General features: G+C 39.1%; 3 protein-coding genes and 1 pseudogene across 4 annotated transcripts in view; 1 reads left to right on the top strand and 3 right to left on the bottom strand.

Annotated features, from left to right (window-relative positions):
- Positions 1 to 2698, bottom strand: part of PTH (parathyroid hormone) — a 96247-nt gene extending 93549 nt beyond the window's left edge. The window contains exon 1 of the mRNA XM_064492558.1: positions 2104 to 2698. The gene's annotated coding sequence lies outside the window, so the exon portion shown is untranslated. The remainder of the gene's footprint in view (positions 1 to 2103) is intronic.
- On the bottom strand, positions 2297 to 3840 carry LOC135322607 (atherin-like). The gene is made up of 3 exons (XM_064491885.1): positions 3812 to 3840; positions 2983 to 3311; positions 2297 to 2886 (listed from the first exon to the last, which is right to left on the bottom strand). Exons 1-3 carry the CDS (start codon positions 3838 to 3840, stop codon positions 2297 to 2299), a joined length of 948 nt encoding a protein of 315 aa, XP_064347955.1.
- FAR1 (fatty acyl-CoA reductase 1) overlaps positions 2709 to 16281 on the top strand; it is a 63005-nt gene continuing 49432 nt past the window's right edge. Inside the window, exon 1 of one of the 2 annotated variants that reach the window (XM_010977249.3) lies at positions 2709 to 2930. The gene's annotated coding sequence lies outside the window, so the exon portion shown is untranslated. The remainder of the gene's footprint in view (positions 2931 to 16281) is intronic. The other variant, XM_031459980.2, reaches the window with a different exon arrangement.
- Positions 12096 to 12616, bottom strand: LOC105086709 (small ribosomal subunit protein eS24-like; annotated as a pseudogene).

The raw sequence follows: 16281 nt of genomic DNA, 5'->3' as shown, positions 1-16281 counted from the left end.
TGTGAGGGACACTAACTATATAACATGCCTTCCCCATGAGATTGTACCACCTTGAATAATAAACCATTGTTTTTACATCCTCTTCCAGAAGCACGCTGTCCCACTGTAGGGGGTCTTTGCTGGAGAGACATGTTATATACACATTGACTTGAATCAAATAAATGCCTTTATGATCTCAACCCTAAAATTATTTTTGAAAATCATAATGTGCTCATTAAGCAATTACTTAATTTCTTCATGTTCTATTCTCAGAACTAAATATTAATTTATGTCTTTATATATAGCTATATTATTATATTTATGTATAGCTACTTTAAAAGATCAAGATATTTGTAATGAAAGGAGTCACTAGAAATAGTGTCTAATTGCATATGGCATGGTGATAAAACTTAGCAGTGGTTCACTTAGCTCTGTGTCTTCTAAGAAGATGCCCCTAAATTCCCTAGGCTAGGTTAGATCCTTTTTGTATGTATTCCTTCATCCTGAATTATATTGGAATTATCTGTTTGTTTGTCTCCCTGTGCTCTGTGGAAAGTACTGTCTTGACTAACTTCATGAGCTTAGTTCAAGGACAACTACTTTAAACAAAGGAATTTATCTGAATTGAACAGCTTAATGGCTAATAAATGACTAAATTAATAATCCTGTCATCTTTACCCATTTGGCTCCTGGTGCCCTTACACAGGCTAAAATTTGGCCCAGAATTGTAATGTTTGTTTTGGGAAAAATGTTATTGACCCATAGCTAAGAAGTCTTTCATCTGACCCTGGATATTTCAGAATTCTGCCACTGGGCTGGGTGTTAGGCACATACATCTTGCCTAACCTAATGAATGACTCATCCCTGTGAGTAGGCACCTGTGTCAGCTTTGTGTTTTGTGCCTTTCTCCGGTAATGACTGTACAGTCAGCCCTCCGTATCTGTGGGTTCCACATCTGTGGATTCAACCAACTGTGGATTAAAAACATTCAGAAAAAAAATTCTAGAAGAGTTCCAAAAAGCAAAAGTTGAATTTGTTGTATGTCAGCAACTATTTACCCAGCATTTACATTGTATTCACAACTACTTACACAGCATTTACATTGTATTAGGTATTATAAGACATCTAGAGATGATTTGAAGTATACAGGAGGATGTGCATAGTGGTTATGTTAGCAGTAGTTAATTTAGCTCTGTGTCTTCTAAAAAGATGCCCCTACATTTTCTAGGCTGGGTTAGATCTTCTTTATACGTATTCCTTCATCCTGCATTATATTAGAATTATCTGTTTAAGTCTGTCTCCCTATTATACCCATGCTCTGTGGAAAATACTGTCTTATCTAACTTTATATGCCAAGTTCAGGAACAAGTACTTTAAACAAAGGTACATCACCGTCTTATATAAAAAACTTGAACATCTGCGGATTTTGGTATGAGGGTGGTCCTGGAGGGTCCTGGAACGAATCCCTCCACAAATACCGAGGGATGACTGTACATGGTGCTGGACCGTGAGCTCTTCCAAGGAGAAGTCATGGTATTCAAACTAAAGTTTCCTGGGTTTACAACTTAGGTCGCCCACAAAGTAGGCAGCTCATTAAACTTCTGTAGTTTCCAACTGGGTGCAAGATCGTGGCTGCTGTTGTTCTACTAACAGTGCCATGCACTAAAACAAGCTCTAAATCCTCAAAGAAAAATTCTGAACCATCTTGGCTCATCCTTAAAGTACAAGCTTGTGAGTGTGATTTACCATGCCAGGAGCTTTCACTTATTTTAAATTCTCACACTTTTTTTTTCTTCCTATGGTTTCTAGTTTTTGAATGATAGCTAAATCCCAGTAGGATTGTTTATATCATGGATGTTTCATGGAGCCTAAGGTTACGATAATATTATTGCAGAGTTTTTCTCAGAATCCTTTTATCATTACAAAAATTGAGATATTATACGTAAAGTGCGTTGGGTGCACTAACTTAAGTATATGGCTCGGTGAATTTTTACCTCTGCACACACCACCTCTGTGACTACCACTGAGATCAAGAGACAGAACGCTTCCAGCACCGTTATGCCTCTTCCATTCCCCCTCTCCCCTCCTCCCTTCCCAGGTAACCATTAGTCTAACTTCTCTTACCATAAATAAGTTCTGTATGAAATTATTTTGGAAGAAGTGTCAAGTGGAAGTATTTGGCTCATAATTCCGCGGGGCTGGACGAGACGCACGCTCGGCTTGCTCCCTATGGGGCATCCCGCCGAGGTTCCAGCGGACGACAGGACGGCCCCGCTCTCACCGACCCGAGCCAGCCCCGTTAGAGGCGCGCCCGGCCTCACGTAGACAGTGAGGGAGCACGCCACAATGGCTGCCCACTGTCTCCCCGCCGGCCTCGCCGCATCCTCCCCACCTTTCCAGTGGGCGCCCCTCCCAAGCGACCAGCAGCCGGGGCGTAGCCCTGGGCGCGACCCGCCGGAACCCGAGCGGCCAGGCTGGGGCGCTCCTGAGCCCGGGATGTGGGGTGCGCGCCCATTGGCTGAACTTTCCCCGCGGGCCGGCCGGCCGCAGAGCCCACCTCCCGGCCCTCTCTCCGCCCTCCTATTGGCAGTTCGCGTCGCACCCGCGCCCTCTCCGGTCCCCCTCCCGCCCGGATGGAAACGGGGTTGAAGGGGTGGGAGGCCGAAGCCTGGAGGAGGGTGAGCGATCCTCTTGGTAAGGGGGTGCGAGAGAGCCAATCAGGACCAGACGTGGAAAAGAGGCGCCGCGCCAGCCAGTCACATCCCGAGGTTCGGGTCGGGGCCGGCTTACGTGAGTGCGGGCCGTAGCCAATGGTCGTGCCACTACCCGTCCGCTCTTCAGCTGCAGGTCGGGAGCGGTGGAAGAGGGAGTGAGGAGAGCGCGACGGCGGCGGTGGCGGAGCACTCGCTGGACGGCCGGGGGAAAAGCGAGGCCCGAGCCTCTGCGTCTAGGTGAGAGGCAGGAACGCCGGGCGGGAGAGGCGGGCTGCGGGCCTCTCCTCGCCTGGTCTTGGCCCGGGCTGTGGGAACAGGGGAGTCAGGCCGGGCCGAGACGGGGGCGACACCCTCCGCCCCGCCCCCGCCTCCGCCCTCGGCTGCTGCGAGCCGGACGGAGGCGCCCCTTCAGCGGGAATGGTGTCTGCGCGGCTCGGCCGGGCCGTCTCCCTCGGAGGGCCCCGACCGCTAGCGGAGCGGTAGGGAGGGGCCTGATTTGCAGCCGCGGAGCCTAGGGGCGCCGCCTGGGGTGGCGAGGCCGCGTAGAGGTGGCGAAGGTGGGGCGGGGTAGTTAACGGAGGAGCGGACTTGTGTGCTCGACGGTGGCAGTGAAGAGGCCTGTGGTGGAAGAATTCTGGGTCTGGGGACGAAGACAGTGAGGGGAATAGGTTGATGCTCAGAAGAGGGTGCCCGGGGAGACGTTGAGGGGCCAGGGCGTGTGGTTGGCCTCTTGGAAAAAAGCATTACAAGAGAGTGGGGCGGGGGCGAGATCAGCTGGGAACGAAGGGAGGACAAGCTTGGGTTTTGAAGGTTAAGGTCGCTGGACAAATAGGGACACGTGGATCTGGAGTAAGAGGCATTTACTGAAGGCAGAAGGTGATCGAGAGGTTTTGGGTGAGGTATGGCTGTAGACTGTTTGAGTAGAAGGCGTTAGGTGGCCAGTTAGGAGAAATTTCACAAGGATCAAACGGGATAGGTTTACTTATGGTAGCTGAAGGGTGTGGATCTTTTATGAGTAAGTTGGCAAGATTAACTGTCCGTTTTGTCAGGTAGGAGCCAGTCAGCCAGATTCATTTACTCTCATCGAGGGCTAAATACTTAGAGTTGTTAACTCTCACCACTGAGGCTGATCGTCCGCCCAACGCATCCCTCCTCCCGCTCCTATGACAGTTTATCTCAGTGTTTTGCCTCAGCAGCACACAAACTCATCCTCTCAGGAGTAATGGCACAAGTAGTGTTTGCTTTTGATTGGATGGCAGTGAGAAATCCCTTAAATCTTTATGTTAAGAAGTAGAATGTGTTGGTTTAAAGGCAACATCAGAAGATATTTTAAGAAAATTTGCCCTACAGGGGAATTTCTCAACTATCTTGTTCGGTGTATGTGGTGTAGCTTAAAAATGATGCAAGATCTCTTACAGTAACACAAGTGAAAATGAACATAGGTACAATCCTGTTACTCTATAGGATCAACCGTCTTGATGCAGAATTTGATTTATGTATCGTGCTTATTGGGGTATATTTCAATCTTGGGAAGAGTTTTGTAGCTAATTAGGTTCAAAGTTCTTTTCACTTAGAGGAAAGAAAAAATGGCATCACTGCTACTACCTTTCTGTTTAAAGGTTTCAGAATTTTTATTTGTGGGTTGTAGGCAGAGAAAGGGTAGTAGAAAAGAAAACAGCCCAGTTCTATACTTCCAGTGGATTTAAACAGGAGGAGGTGATACTACTGAGGTATAATTTCTACTTGAGGATAGAACAAAAAGATTGTGAAGAGTTAATTCTTTTCAAACGTAAAATAGTGGAGTGTCAAGGACAAACACCAAAGACAGCATTTGTTGTATAGGAGGCTTCCTTGTTAACCAACTCAACAAAGAATTATAGCTAATGGACCATTTAGGATGTAGAAATAATTTTTGAAAGTAATTTCTTGGTAATGCTGTTCACTAATTACATTTTATCCTTAGTATAACAGAGTACCTAAGTGTTGAGGTGCTAAGGTGACTCGGAGCAGAGAAGTAATCTGAGTGGTGTAGAGTTAATCAGGGAAGGTTTCCAGGAAGAGGTAAGTTTTGAGCTCTTTTGGCCTAGAAGTTGGGATGTGGGTTATTGGAAGACATGAGGATGATGTTTCAGTAGCATGGACATATTATAAGCAACTGTGAACAAGACCGACAAACATGGTTTTTAAGTAGAATTGAAGATTTGGATGAATATTTAAGGGTATGGAAGTCAGCTAAGTCTTTTATGCCTTAATCGATAAATGGTGGTTTTGTATGTTGGCTAGAAGATAAGAATTTGAATAGTTGATGATGGAGTAGAGACTGGTAGTGAAGGAAAGAGTACAAAAATATTTTTTGCTTGTTTTGTTTGCCGTATGAGGGGGGAAATAATTAGGTTTATTCATATATTTATCTTTGGAGGAGGTACTAGGGATTGAACCCGGGACCTTGTGCATGCTAAGCATGTGCTGTGCCACTTGAGCTATACCTTCTCCCCTACAAAAACATTTTTGGATGGTGGTGATAAGAGAAATGTGGTGAAAGTAAGTTGAGTTGTTGAGAGGTAGGTTTGGTATTCAACCATATGTAATAAGCAGAAATGTTTTTGGGTCCTGTACTAGATTATATTGATAATAATAGCAGAATTTATTGGGTGCTGCTTTGTACCAAAAACTGTCTTGAGGTTTTCAAGCATCATCTTCCTTTGATTATCCCTACTTTATAGATGAAGGAACTGAGGTTCAGAGAGATTTTTTTGCCCAACGTTACACAGCTAGTGAGTGGTAGGTCAGGGTTGGCAGAGTCAATAAATAAATACTAATTGAGCATCTGCTTCTTGCCAGGCACTGTGTTAAGTGCTGGAGATTCAAAGTTGACAAGCAAATCCAAGGTCAGACATGGGCCATTTTTTAGAGATTGTCAGGAGTTAACAGAAGCGAGCCAATGAAGAAATACAAAAAGGTTCGTTGGAGAGATTTTTTTTAGACACTGAGGAATATACTGTTTAGGGAAACTTAGGGTAAAGTTTTAAGAAAGAGGAAGTGGTCAGCAACAAAATGTGTAACTGAGAGACTCAGAAGAACAACGATTGAGAAGAGACTGTTAAATAAGGAAAAAAGTAGTGTGAATTTAGTCTTAAGAAAGCCAGAATGAAGATAGTAAGATACAAGCTGGTAGTTAATTATGTTTAGTGGCAAGTGCTCTATGCAAATTTGAAATTTGGAATGATCACAGTTATGGTCAGATTCTGTGAAAGAATGTTGGTTTGTCCCTGTGCAATATTTTAATCATTGGCTATTAAGATCATGGTTAGTTTAAAAATGTGGGTACTTTTTGTATTTTTCCAAGTTTTTAAAAAAGAGCATTGTTTTGTAATTAGTGGGGGGAAATCATTCAACTAAAATGAACTAGTAGTGAGGGAATATGTGGATGAGTTAATCTGTACTGTGTTTGGGGTAATGAAGAATACGGTCCTGTTTCAGTGCCTGCTGCATATGAGCCACTTTGGTAGGCACAATCCCATCTTGGAAATGGTTGGTTGTTACCGGTAGAAATATCCCGAAACTACATTTGCTTAATCTGAGGGATCAGGTTACTGAAGCACCCTGAATCATGGTGATACGGTCTTGGCTTTTCTAAACATTGTTTAGTGAATGAATTTAAGGTTTAAAAAAACCAAACCAATTGTGCAGTTGAGTCATTTTAACTGCCTTTTGGCCTTACAGTCTTCCCTCCACCCACACATTGATTTATAGTTCCTCTCTTCAGTGGGTTTGTAATGGGTTTAGGAAAGTCTCAGTTCACTAAGGCAACATGGAAGTGCTGAATTTGCATATAACAAATTTAACTTAAACACTTAAAATTCATCCTTGTTTTCTGTTCCCAGTTTGAAGAAGAGATAAATTTCAAGAAAATAAGCTTTTCTTATCAGATAATTATTCCAAAGCAGTTTGGTATCATTTGCCCTAGGGTTAGTAGATTTATTCCAACCTTCTAAGTCAAGAATGGTACTTAGTTTTTAGTTTAATTTAATTTGGCCCATAGGAGTTATGGGAGGAAATTTAATATTTCCTCTAGGCACTGTACTATGTTCCTTAAATAAATTATCACATTTAATTCTTATGCAATTGTCTAAGGTGGTTATCTCATTTTACTAAGAGAATGAGGCTTAGAGAAAATAGTAACTTTCTAAAGGTGGGGGAGCTAAGTGGCAGAGCTGAGATTCAAACTTTTCTTTACCTAACTTCAAAACTCTTGCATATGAAACATACAGCAAGAAGGAATTGTTTTATATTAATACATACAACTGAAAAAAAATGCCACATAGCCTTTGGTATTTAGTAAGTACTTGTTACCTTAGAAGATGAGATTCTTACTCTGTATGTTTGTGCTTTGTGAGACATGGTCTTAAATGGTGCTGATTTTTGTGTGTCTTATAGGGTACATTATATTTTATTGCTTTAGAGATGTATGTTTTCACATTTTTGTATTTTTTGAAATGAATATTTTACAGTGTCTATAGTTTTTTTGTTTAATATTTACAAAATGGATACTATGTCTTAAAGTCAAAAATGTCTCAGAATTAAGGAAATGTGGTATGTGTACGTAGTCTTCAGGTATAACTGTCTTGGCAGTTTGTTGTGTGCATTTTCTTCCCAGCATCCTCCCTTTACTTAGCCTTTTTTTTTATTCTTTTTTTTTTTAACTATGGTATAATACAGAATTGAAGTATATATTAATAATAAAATAGTCATTCTCTTTAGTTTGTGAATATTATGGTGTAGAAGAAAGTATTTTGATGTAGAAAATTCACGTTGCACTGTGAATCAGCAAATTGGAATTTTAATTTTGGTTTTGTTAGCAACTTGATGTGTAACTTGTGACAAGTCACTTCCCTTCTCTGAGCTTTAGTTTCCTCATCTGTAAAATGGAGTGGGGAGAGGAACTTTTTAGACCTGTCTAGTTTGAACAAACTGTATGCCTTCTTTCTAATTAAAAACATGGATGCCTTAGATTTTTAAAGCAACTGTATTTGTTGCTTTTTACTTTTCTTTCCTTCTCTTCATATTCCTGTTTTCTTTCCCTGCCTTTTTCCCATGGATCCTTGAGGGTATTGTCAGATTCTTACTTTACCAGAGAGTATGGATTATTTTTTATATCCTCCATTTACCAAGACAGGAGATCTGAGAAAGCAGATATTCAGTAGTTAATGAACGAGTGAATATGTTTTATGTAAGTTAGTAAAAGAATCATTTAAATAAAATACCATCAAAGAGTTGTTGAAATTTCACTGAAAGGTAGTACTGCTCCCTTTCATATGAATAATGAAATGTGTTTAGCAAAGTAAATATCTGTTCTCTACTAGGCAGATATACAAAGAAGAAAACTCCTGGATCTGTCTTTAAGAAGCTGTCTACTCTAATAGCAGTGGCAAGTGTCTTTAAACTTTGTATTATGGAAAATTAGGAACATGAAAATACAGAAATATGCGTATCACCAACTTTAACAGTTTTCAACTTGTGATCAGTCTTGTTTCATCTGTATCTCCACCCACTCTCCCACTTTTTTAATTTTGAAGTAAGTTCCTAGACATTTTTACCAGTTAATACCATACAGCATGACACTGTATATTATACTGGGCTGAGCAAGAGAAATTAGATATAATAATCTACTGTAGGGCAGGGATAAGTAGTTGGGGAGACTGAATATAGATATGTAAAACAAATGTAGCAACATGAGATCCTATGCCAATGTTATAAATTCTAAGTGGAAAATGACCTTGGTGCTTTTGTGTGTGTTTAACTTAAATTTTAACCATTTGATGGTTTTAAGATTACTTAGAAGTATTTAGTCCTAGATCATTCTTGTCTTTTATGGAATTCTTGCCAGAAATGTTGGCAGGATAGTCACATGAGAAATCCTCCTTGGATGTAAGGAATTCTTACCACTGTATCTTACTGTTTTTGAGTATTAACTTAAATACTTTGAAATATTAGTTGAGAATTAAGATCTTAAAATACATTGTATAATGCAGAGAGTCTTAGTCAGAGGTCATGAACCTCTTTCAGTATCTCCTCAAAGCTTTGTGCTATCTCTTCTCAGAAAAAAATTTACGTATACACTTAGTTTTTCATATAATTTCAGAAGGTTAATAAGACTTTCAAAAGCCATTCAGGTATCTTCGACGATTTATGGATTCTGGTTTAATAATTCATTCTTTAGTGTATAGGCAGAAAGCATACTGCTGAAATTCAGCATAAATTTATTTGTGTGTGCCTCACTTTTTAAAAACAAGTGTTTTTCATTATTGAATGAAATTATAAACTTCATTATGGAAATGCCTAATTTGAAAAAAGACCAATTCTGAATTGGATTCTTGGGGGAAAAGAAGCTGTAGCCAGTTTAATGAATATGTAGGAATGATTTTACCAACATTTTTGGAATCAGTGTATGGAACTTTATATAGTGGCTGCTGTCCATCCTGAAATAACAGAAAGTAGTATAAGACTTAAGAACTTAAGAATGAATAAATGGGGAGGGTATAGCTCAGTGCTAGGCATGCAGGAAGTCCTAGGTTCAATCCCCATACCTCCAATAAAAAAAAAATCTAGTTACCTTCCCCGCAAAAAAAAAAAAAAGAAAAAAGAAGAATGAATAAATGCCTAAATACTATTTTTTCAGAGGTGAAGGAAGAAATTTCTTTGACCTCTCTTGTCTTTAAATAGTTAAGATCTGTGGAGGAAAGGAACTGTTAAAGTATTTTGAGGTTCACATTTGTGTTAAAATAACTCCTAGATATGATACAGCAGCTTAGAAATGCATGTTGGGCTGACAAAGGATTGATTCTCAGTTGAGCCCTGATATCATAAGTTTTTATCATCCATCTTGTTTGAAGAACGGTCCTAAATAAATTATTTAGAAATATATGGTTTTAAAAACTTGTGGATTGTACCTAAAATATAATCATTGTAACGGTTATGAGCATAAGCAGAATCCTTAGGAGATAGAAAGAAACAGGTCAGTTACCTGCTAATGGGACATTTGACCTACAGAGCAGCGCATAGGTTGTTTGAAGATCAGTGAATTCTAGGTGTATTGCTTTAAAGTGATAACCCTTGTGACCCGTTGGAGTTAATAATTTTCTTAGTATCTAAGGTACTACTAGGAAACAACTTATTCTAGTACATAGTAATATATAAACTTTGAGAGCTAGAAGGGGCTTTATCCATCAGTGGTTTGGCTCCCCTTCAATGAATTTTATGAATGAACAGAGCAGTTAATTGACTTTCCCAAGGTCAGGTGGTTAGCAGCAGTCCCAACAGTGTAGTTTTTCATTACTTTACCTTATTTTTGGTAAGTCTGTTGCACTTACTTATCTTGGCTGTCTTTTCATTCTGGATTTCAGTTTCTGGAGAAGGAAATATCTAATGCTAGAGTTTTCAGCATTGTGACTGATTCTTTGTTGAATAATTGACTAAGAATTTACTGAGGTTTTATACGCTAAAGCTAAAGTTTTTACTTTGCTGTATATGTTCTCATCCCATCTTTAGCACAGTAACCCATAGTTACAAGGCTTACTGGGTAGGCTTCTTAGGCGCTGAAGTCAGTTTCACAGCTGGAAACAGACACTAAGAATCCACAAAGCCATCAAACACTTCCCTCCTATTTTCTATACCTTTCTATGTCAATTCCTGCTTGACAGCATTTAATTACAAGCTGTACATATGAACCTGGCAAAGTTTTAAAGATAAATCAGGAAAAGATTTTGAGAAGAGGCTTTGTTATGAGATTTAATTGTTTTCAGACATTCCTGTAAGCTTCCTACTTAAAACTAGAGACTGGAGGGATGACATCCAAGTTCAGAGAAGAGCTTCCATGAAGAGCTCTGATTTCAAATCTTTATGCCACATTTGGTTAATGTGGACCTGCTGGCCAGGCAGAAGACCAGCCCCTACATTAGTGGCCCCATAGCTGGCGTAAGGATCCTTTAAACAGTGACCCTCAAGCTCTTTTTAATCTAGGCCCTTTAGCTATGTCATTCTTTACCTCAATAATTCCCACTTTCTAGTGGAATAATAATAACTAAATTGTCAAAGTATAAGCATTTTTGGGGAAAGTGATTTTCTTCAGCAGTTAGGGATATGGATGTTTCCTAATTGAATCACTGAATATGCTTTAAGTCTAGACTAGTTGGAAAACTGTAAGCCTCAAATTCCAGTGGTGGAATTGTATAATATATTCTGCAGGTGTAATAAGACAACTAAAATGATAATAATGAAGCTCAACTAATGGTGATTTTTAATTAGAAAATGAGAATAATGATAATTGAAAACTATGACGAGCTGAAGACAACAGAGTTTCACTGACAGCGATTATTCCTGTTAAAAATTACTGAATTCCAGCTCTTGAGTGTGTATATGTGGTAGGAGCTTTGCAGCATTGTGAGTTGCAGCAATCAGTTATTAATTGTATATAAACTGAAGTCTTTGGTACATTCTAATAACATGTTCATTTTTGCAGCTCTTTGTAACTGGCTTAATAGTTTATTCAAAGTAGCCTTATGGATCAAAGGAAGGTCATGGCTTTCTAAATCATTGTCCATGGGAGGTTTGGCCCTGTCTGTGCAATCATTGCCTTAGAGGGCTGATATGGTAATCAGTGAGCTTTTCAGAAGCATTGTTTCCCTAATTGTGTTGGGAAATTGGTGAAGGGCTAGGCCTGAAAAGAGATCTATGGGTTTTTTACCTCAGGAAATTTTGTAGGTCTTTGATTTGCTAATGTACTTTGCTGATTTCCTGGTTGGGGATAAAATATACAGTTTCCCAGCCCCATTTAGCACAATTTGAAAATGCTGCCTTGGCAGAATAGAGCCTGTTTTTAGGTTCAGCGCTGGGAACAGATTCAGAAGGCTTCATGAGAAAGTGATATGAAAGAAACATAGAGGAAATACAGCATACAACAGGAGGTTCAAAGTACTTTTCTGTAGTTAAGAATTGCCAATCATTTGCTATAATAATCAGACAGAGTATAAACTACTTTTAATCAGAGTCTAAATGCTTCTACAACCAGTGGAATACCTGATTCTACAAAGTTGGCTGAGGGGAGGATATAGCTCAGTGATTAGAGCGCATACTTAGCACGCACGAGGTTGTGGGTTCAATCCCCAGTACATTCTTTAAATAAAAAATAACAATAATAATAAATAAACCTAATTACCCCCCCAAACAACAAATTTTTTTTAAAAAGAAAGTTGTTAATCTTAATGAATAGGCTTCAGTAATTTTAAATTAGACCACACAAGATAACATGATTAGCCTGAGGCAATTTTGGGGATAAACTTGTATGTAGCCTACGTGTAGTGTTTAGGGTATATGTGGTACATTTTCCTGTTAAAATCAGTTTTACTGAGTAACATGAAACATTCATATCTTTTTTCATATTAAAGTTCCTAGTTTATTAATCCTCTAATGAAAAGTCTGCAGAATCACTACAGATACAGTTGCTGCAGAATCTTTACTCCTTCCGTTGTCCATTCACCAGCTTTCTTTTGCCAGCACCAACATTGGCCTTTGCAATCCCCTTGCCTCTTCTCAAAAAGGTTCCTTCTAGTGTTTTCTCAAAGTCTTTTTTTTCTCATACAGGCCTTATCTTGCAGATCTATGTTTGGGTTCGTTTTACTTTGCATAATCCAAGGAATTATAAATGCTGCTAAAGCCGGTTGTTTTGCTACCACCAAAATGGGTCCTGAATCCAAATACAAACATAACATCTGGTATGGTCTTGTACATTTTGGCTAGTTTTCCCCAAATTTCTGTGTTAGCTGCTTTGCTTTCCCAGAGTGAAGGACATCGATGACCATTTGTTTCTGCTAAAGTAGTCGGTTGGTCACGAACTTCCTGGTCTAGAGAGTTATTGTATCATTCATGAGATGGCTGATCATCAAGCAGTCAGGGAGAAAAAGAGTAAAAAAAACATTTTTTTTTTTATTGAAGAATAGTCAGTTTACAATGTTGTGTCAGTTTCTGGTGTTCAGCCCAATGCTTCAGTCATACATGAATACACATGTATTTGTTTTCATATTTTTCAGAGTGAAATATTTTTATGTTAATCTTTAGTTACCTTTTGGAATGAGATGCTCAGCTTTCATGAATTTTGAACAAAACAGGATATTTCAGTTTCCTCTGTTGGTAAAGTTTGAGAAGCTTTATCTTTGGTAATACACTTAAAATATTTATACCTTTGTATACTGGAATCCTATATTCCACTTTCCTGAGTCTGAACATATTAAGATAAAAATTACAGGTCTTAACATGAAAACTTTTTAAGGAGAGACAGTAGCACAGTATCTAAATAAGAATCGTATGTGACTTTTGGAGATTACTTTTTAAAAATTTTACGATGGAATTGAATACATTTTTTGCAAGCCGTGGAACTGTTTATTACCAAACTGTGTCAACAAGAGCACAGCCCTTCTGTGTGCTTTACAGTAGAGCAGTTACCCTACTGGTACAGGCCTTGAGGACAGAAACAGAGGAAAGTGGATATTGCTAAAAATTTTTTCTTGTCAGCAGGTAATTTTAATACTATAGAATTGACATTTCCTCTCTGATGAAGTAGAACTTGACTTTTGAAAAATTTTTAGTTTAATTTTTTTTTTAATGGAGGTACTGGAGATTGAACCCAGGACCTCGTGCATGCTAACCGTGCACTCTACCACTGAGCTATTGCCTTCTCCTTCTCTGAACTTGACTTTTTAAGATTTTTTTGTTTGATTTTTATATCACTTATATCACTCAAGGAATTTAGTCTGATTTTTCTTGGTGTCTGATATTTTCCAGGATAATGAAGTCATAGAAGCATTTTAACTTGCTGAAGTGCCATGTTTATAGAGCAACATCAGTATACAAAGTGGCTGTGCAGTGCCCTAAGAACTAATGAATCAGCTGAGTTCCTTACTACCAAGAAATATCTTAGACGCTGGGGAAAATTGGATACAGAGAGTTAAATATTGGTATATCAGTGCCTGTGTAGGCAAACAGAGTGGCCATTATATTTACTTCAATGAGTGCTTACAGCAGGGTTGGACACTAGCATCTTTTATTGAAAAAAGAAATGTTAACTAAGATGTTAGAGCTATTCTTTTGTTTGTGGAAAAATGCCTTATAAGCCTTAATTTTTGAAAGGAGAAAGGAACCCACTATTCTTATCAGTTTGACTGCAGTAGTTTGTACATTTTGAATTTGCATTTTGGTCCTTCATTTGTTGCTTACAGCTCACTTGCAGAGGAGGTTTTCTTTTATGTTGAGTCTTAACCAAAACACTAAAGACTCTAGAGTTATTAAAATACAGTAATAAGATACTAGACCAGTGGTACCCAGTATGCCTCCAGATGGGAGTCTATCAGACATCTTAAAAGATGTACTTCCCTGCAATGTGAGGCCCCTTAATAGTCTAACTGAAATGAATTGGCTTGTTTTTGGCTAGAAGTGTGACAACTCTAAGTGGTATCCTGCTTGTTAGAAGTTCACAGTTAAGCAAATATGGGAAAATGAACTTTTTATTCAGTGAATGAAGTTATTTGGTAGTAAAAATACAGTTGACCCTGGAATAGCAGTGGGAGTTAGGGGTGCCGATTCTCCCAAAGTCAAAGATCTGCATATAATTTTACAGTTGGTCCTCTGTATCCATGATTCTATGTCCTCAGATTCAACCAACTGCATGTCGTGTAGTACTTTAGTACACATTTACTGGGGAAAAAACCTGCATATAAGTGCACCCATGTAGTTCAAACTTGTGTTGTTCAAGGATCATCTGTACTTGGTAGCTTAAAAATGTAGTAAGGAATACTCTGCTGTTCCACAGTCCCATGAAATAGGTTCAGCATGGGTCAGATCTGTTACTGAGCCGGGTTCATTTGCTTGACATGGAGCAAGCCAAATGCTGAGACACTGAGGTTTGCAGCAGAGAAAGGGCTTATTCAGGAGGCAGCCAAGTGGAGTAGATAGAAGAACAAATCTCAGATATACCTCCCCTGAAGATAAGCGGCATGAGATTTCTATGCAGTAAAGAAGCAGAGTGATTTTAGGCCTGAGGAAAGGTGATTGGAGGTAGGGGAACGGTGAAATAATTGGTGTTCTTTGCAGATGTATCTGAGTTACATGCTTCTTGAGATGTTAAAAAATGAGGTACTTAGCATGATCTGAGGGTGGAGTTTTTGGCCCTCTAACGTCAAAAGGTCATTCACTGAACACCTGCACAGGCCCAGTTTTAGGGTCAGTGGTCCCAACCTATCTTAGCTGGCTGAAACTGAAGAAGAGCTGACTCCAAGTTTCTGAAAAACAGTGTAAGCCCCCAATACTTTAGGGACTCATACAACAGAGGTGTTATCTATAGGGGGCAGTTAAGGAGTCAAAAGAAAGAATTAAGGTGAGCTTGATCAGTGAAGTTAGGTTACAAGCAGAGGGGTTTTTAATAAGCTGTTACCTTAGCTGCTATTCTGTAAGACAAGCTCAAGAATTTCTTCTATTCACCAGTTTCTGTTAACTATAAGGGTACGGTTTCAAATAGATGATGGTCTCAAGAGTAATAAGCAGTTACTTCATCATGTTCTTTGTGGCAGGTTGCATTTTCTAAAGATGGTTGTAACAATATCTCCCTTTTCACATGATCTTTCAGTGTGATCTTGACTACTCTCTTATCCTGAGGTGAGGTTTATGTCCCCTTCCCTTGAATTTGAGTGGTCTTGTGAATCACTTGCAAGCAACAGAATATAGCAGAAGTTATACTATACTGACTTCCAAGATGTGGTCAGAAAAGGTGTGCTTCTATCCAACTTGCCAGAATACTGGTCTTGAATCTTCAGCAGCTCTGTAAGCAGTGTAGGCTGAGATTGCCATGCTATAAGGAAGCCCATACTACCTCATGTGGAGAGACCATGTGAAGAGACTCTAAGATCAGGAGCTAGAACCTAGTTCAGTTAAAACTGCTTAGTTGAGCCCTTCCCAAATTCCTAACTTGCAGATACTGTGAGAGAGAATAAAATGATTATTGTTGTTTAAAAAACTAACTTTTAGAGTGATTCTGTTACATAACAATAGATATTCAGAACATCAGTTCTCCTGAATCAGCTACTATATACTGAGATTTGACTGTACACAGATGTACAGTCAGTGATACACCCTAGTGATTTGTTCTGGAATTTGAACATTAACTGTATTTTGATCTTTTACCTTTGATATATAAAACTTTTTTCTACCATTCTTTCCCGTACCCACTTGGAAAAGCCATTCCATCCTTAAATATTTAGTAGATTGTATTTTGGTAATTGAAACTGTGTCATGTGTATAAGAAAGTACCCATGGTATGTTTGTTGTGGCATGAGGGCATTTGATCATCTTTAGAAGGCCTTTTGCTCTGTACCTTAATTTTAGTTACCAAAATATTTGGCCTTCTATTAATTTCCTAGGGCTGCTGTAACAAAGTACCACAAACTGGGTGGCTTGAAACAACAGAAATTTATTGTCTCGTAGTTCTGGAGGTTAGAGGTCCAAAATCTATGCTCTCTCTGAAACCTGTAAGGGAGTCCTTCCT

The sequence above is a fragment of the Camelus dromedarius genome, chromosome 12, assembly GCF_036321535.1.
Source record: "Camelus dromedarius isolate mCamDro1 chromosome 12, mCamDro1.pat, whole genome shotgun sequence".
NCBI lineage: Eukaryota > Metazoa > Chordata > Mammalia > Artiodactyla > Camelidae > Camelus > Camelus dromedarius.
The sequence above is the reverse complement of the archived record's forward strand: the minus strand, read 5'-3'. Positions and strand labels throughout refer to the sequence as shown.

Bases quoted from the DNA above. Each gene is read 5' to 3' on its own strand.
- LOC135322607 (XM_064491885.1), bottom strand. From the start codon at position 3,840: ATGCGTTGGGCGGACGATCAGCCTCAGTG. The intron at 3,312-3,811 runs GTGAGAGTTAAC...CTTCCACCACAG, and splicing joins GCGGACGATCAGCCTCAGTG to GCCTCTTCACTGCCACCGTC. The intron at 2,887-2,982 runs GCGAGGAGAGGC...CCGGCCGTCCAG, and splicing joins ACAGCCCGGGCCAAGACCAG to CGAGTGCTCCGCCACCGCCG.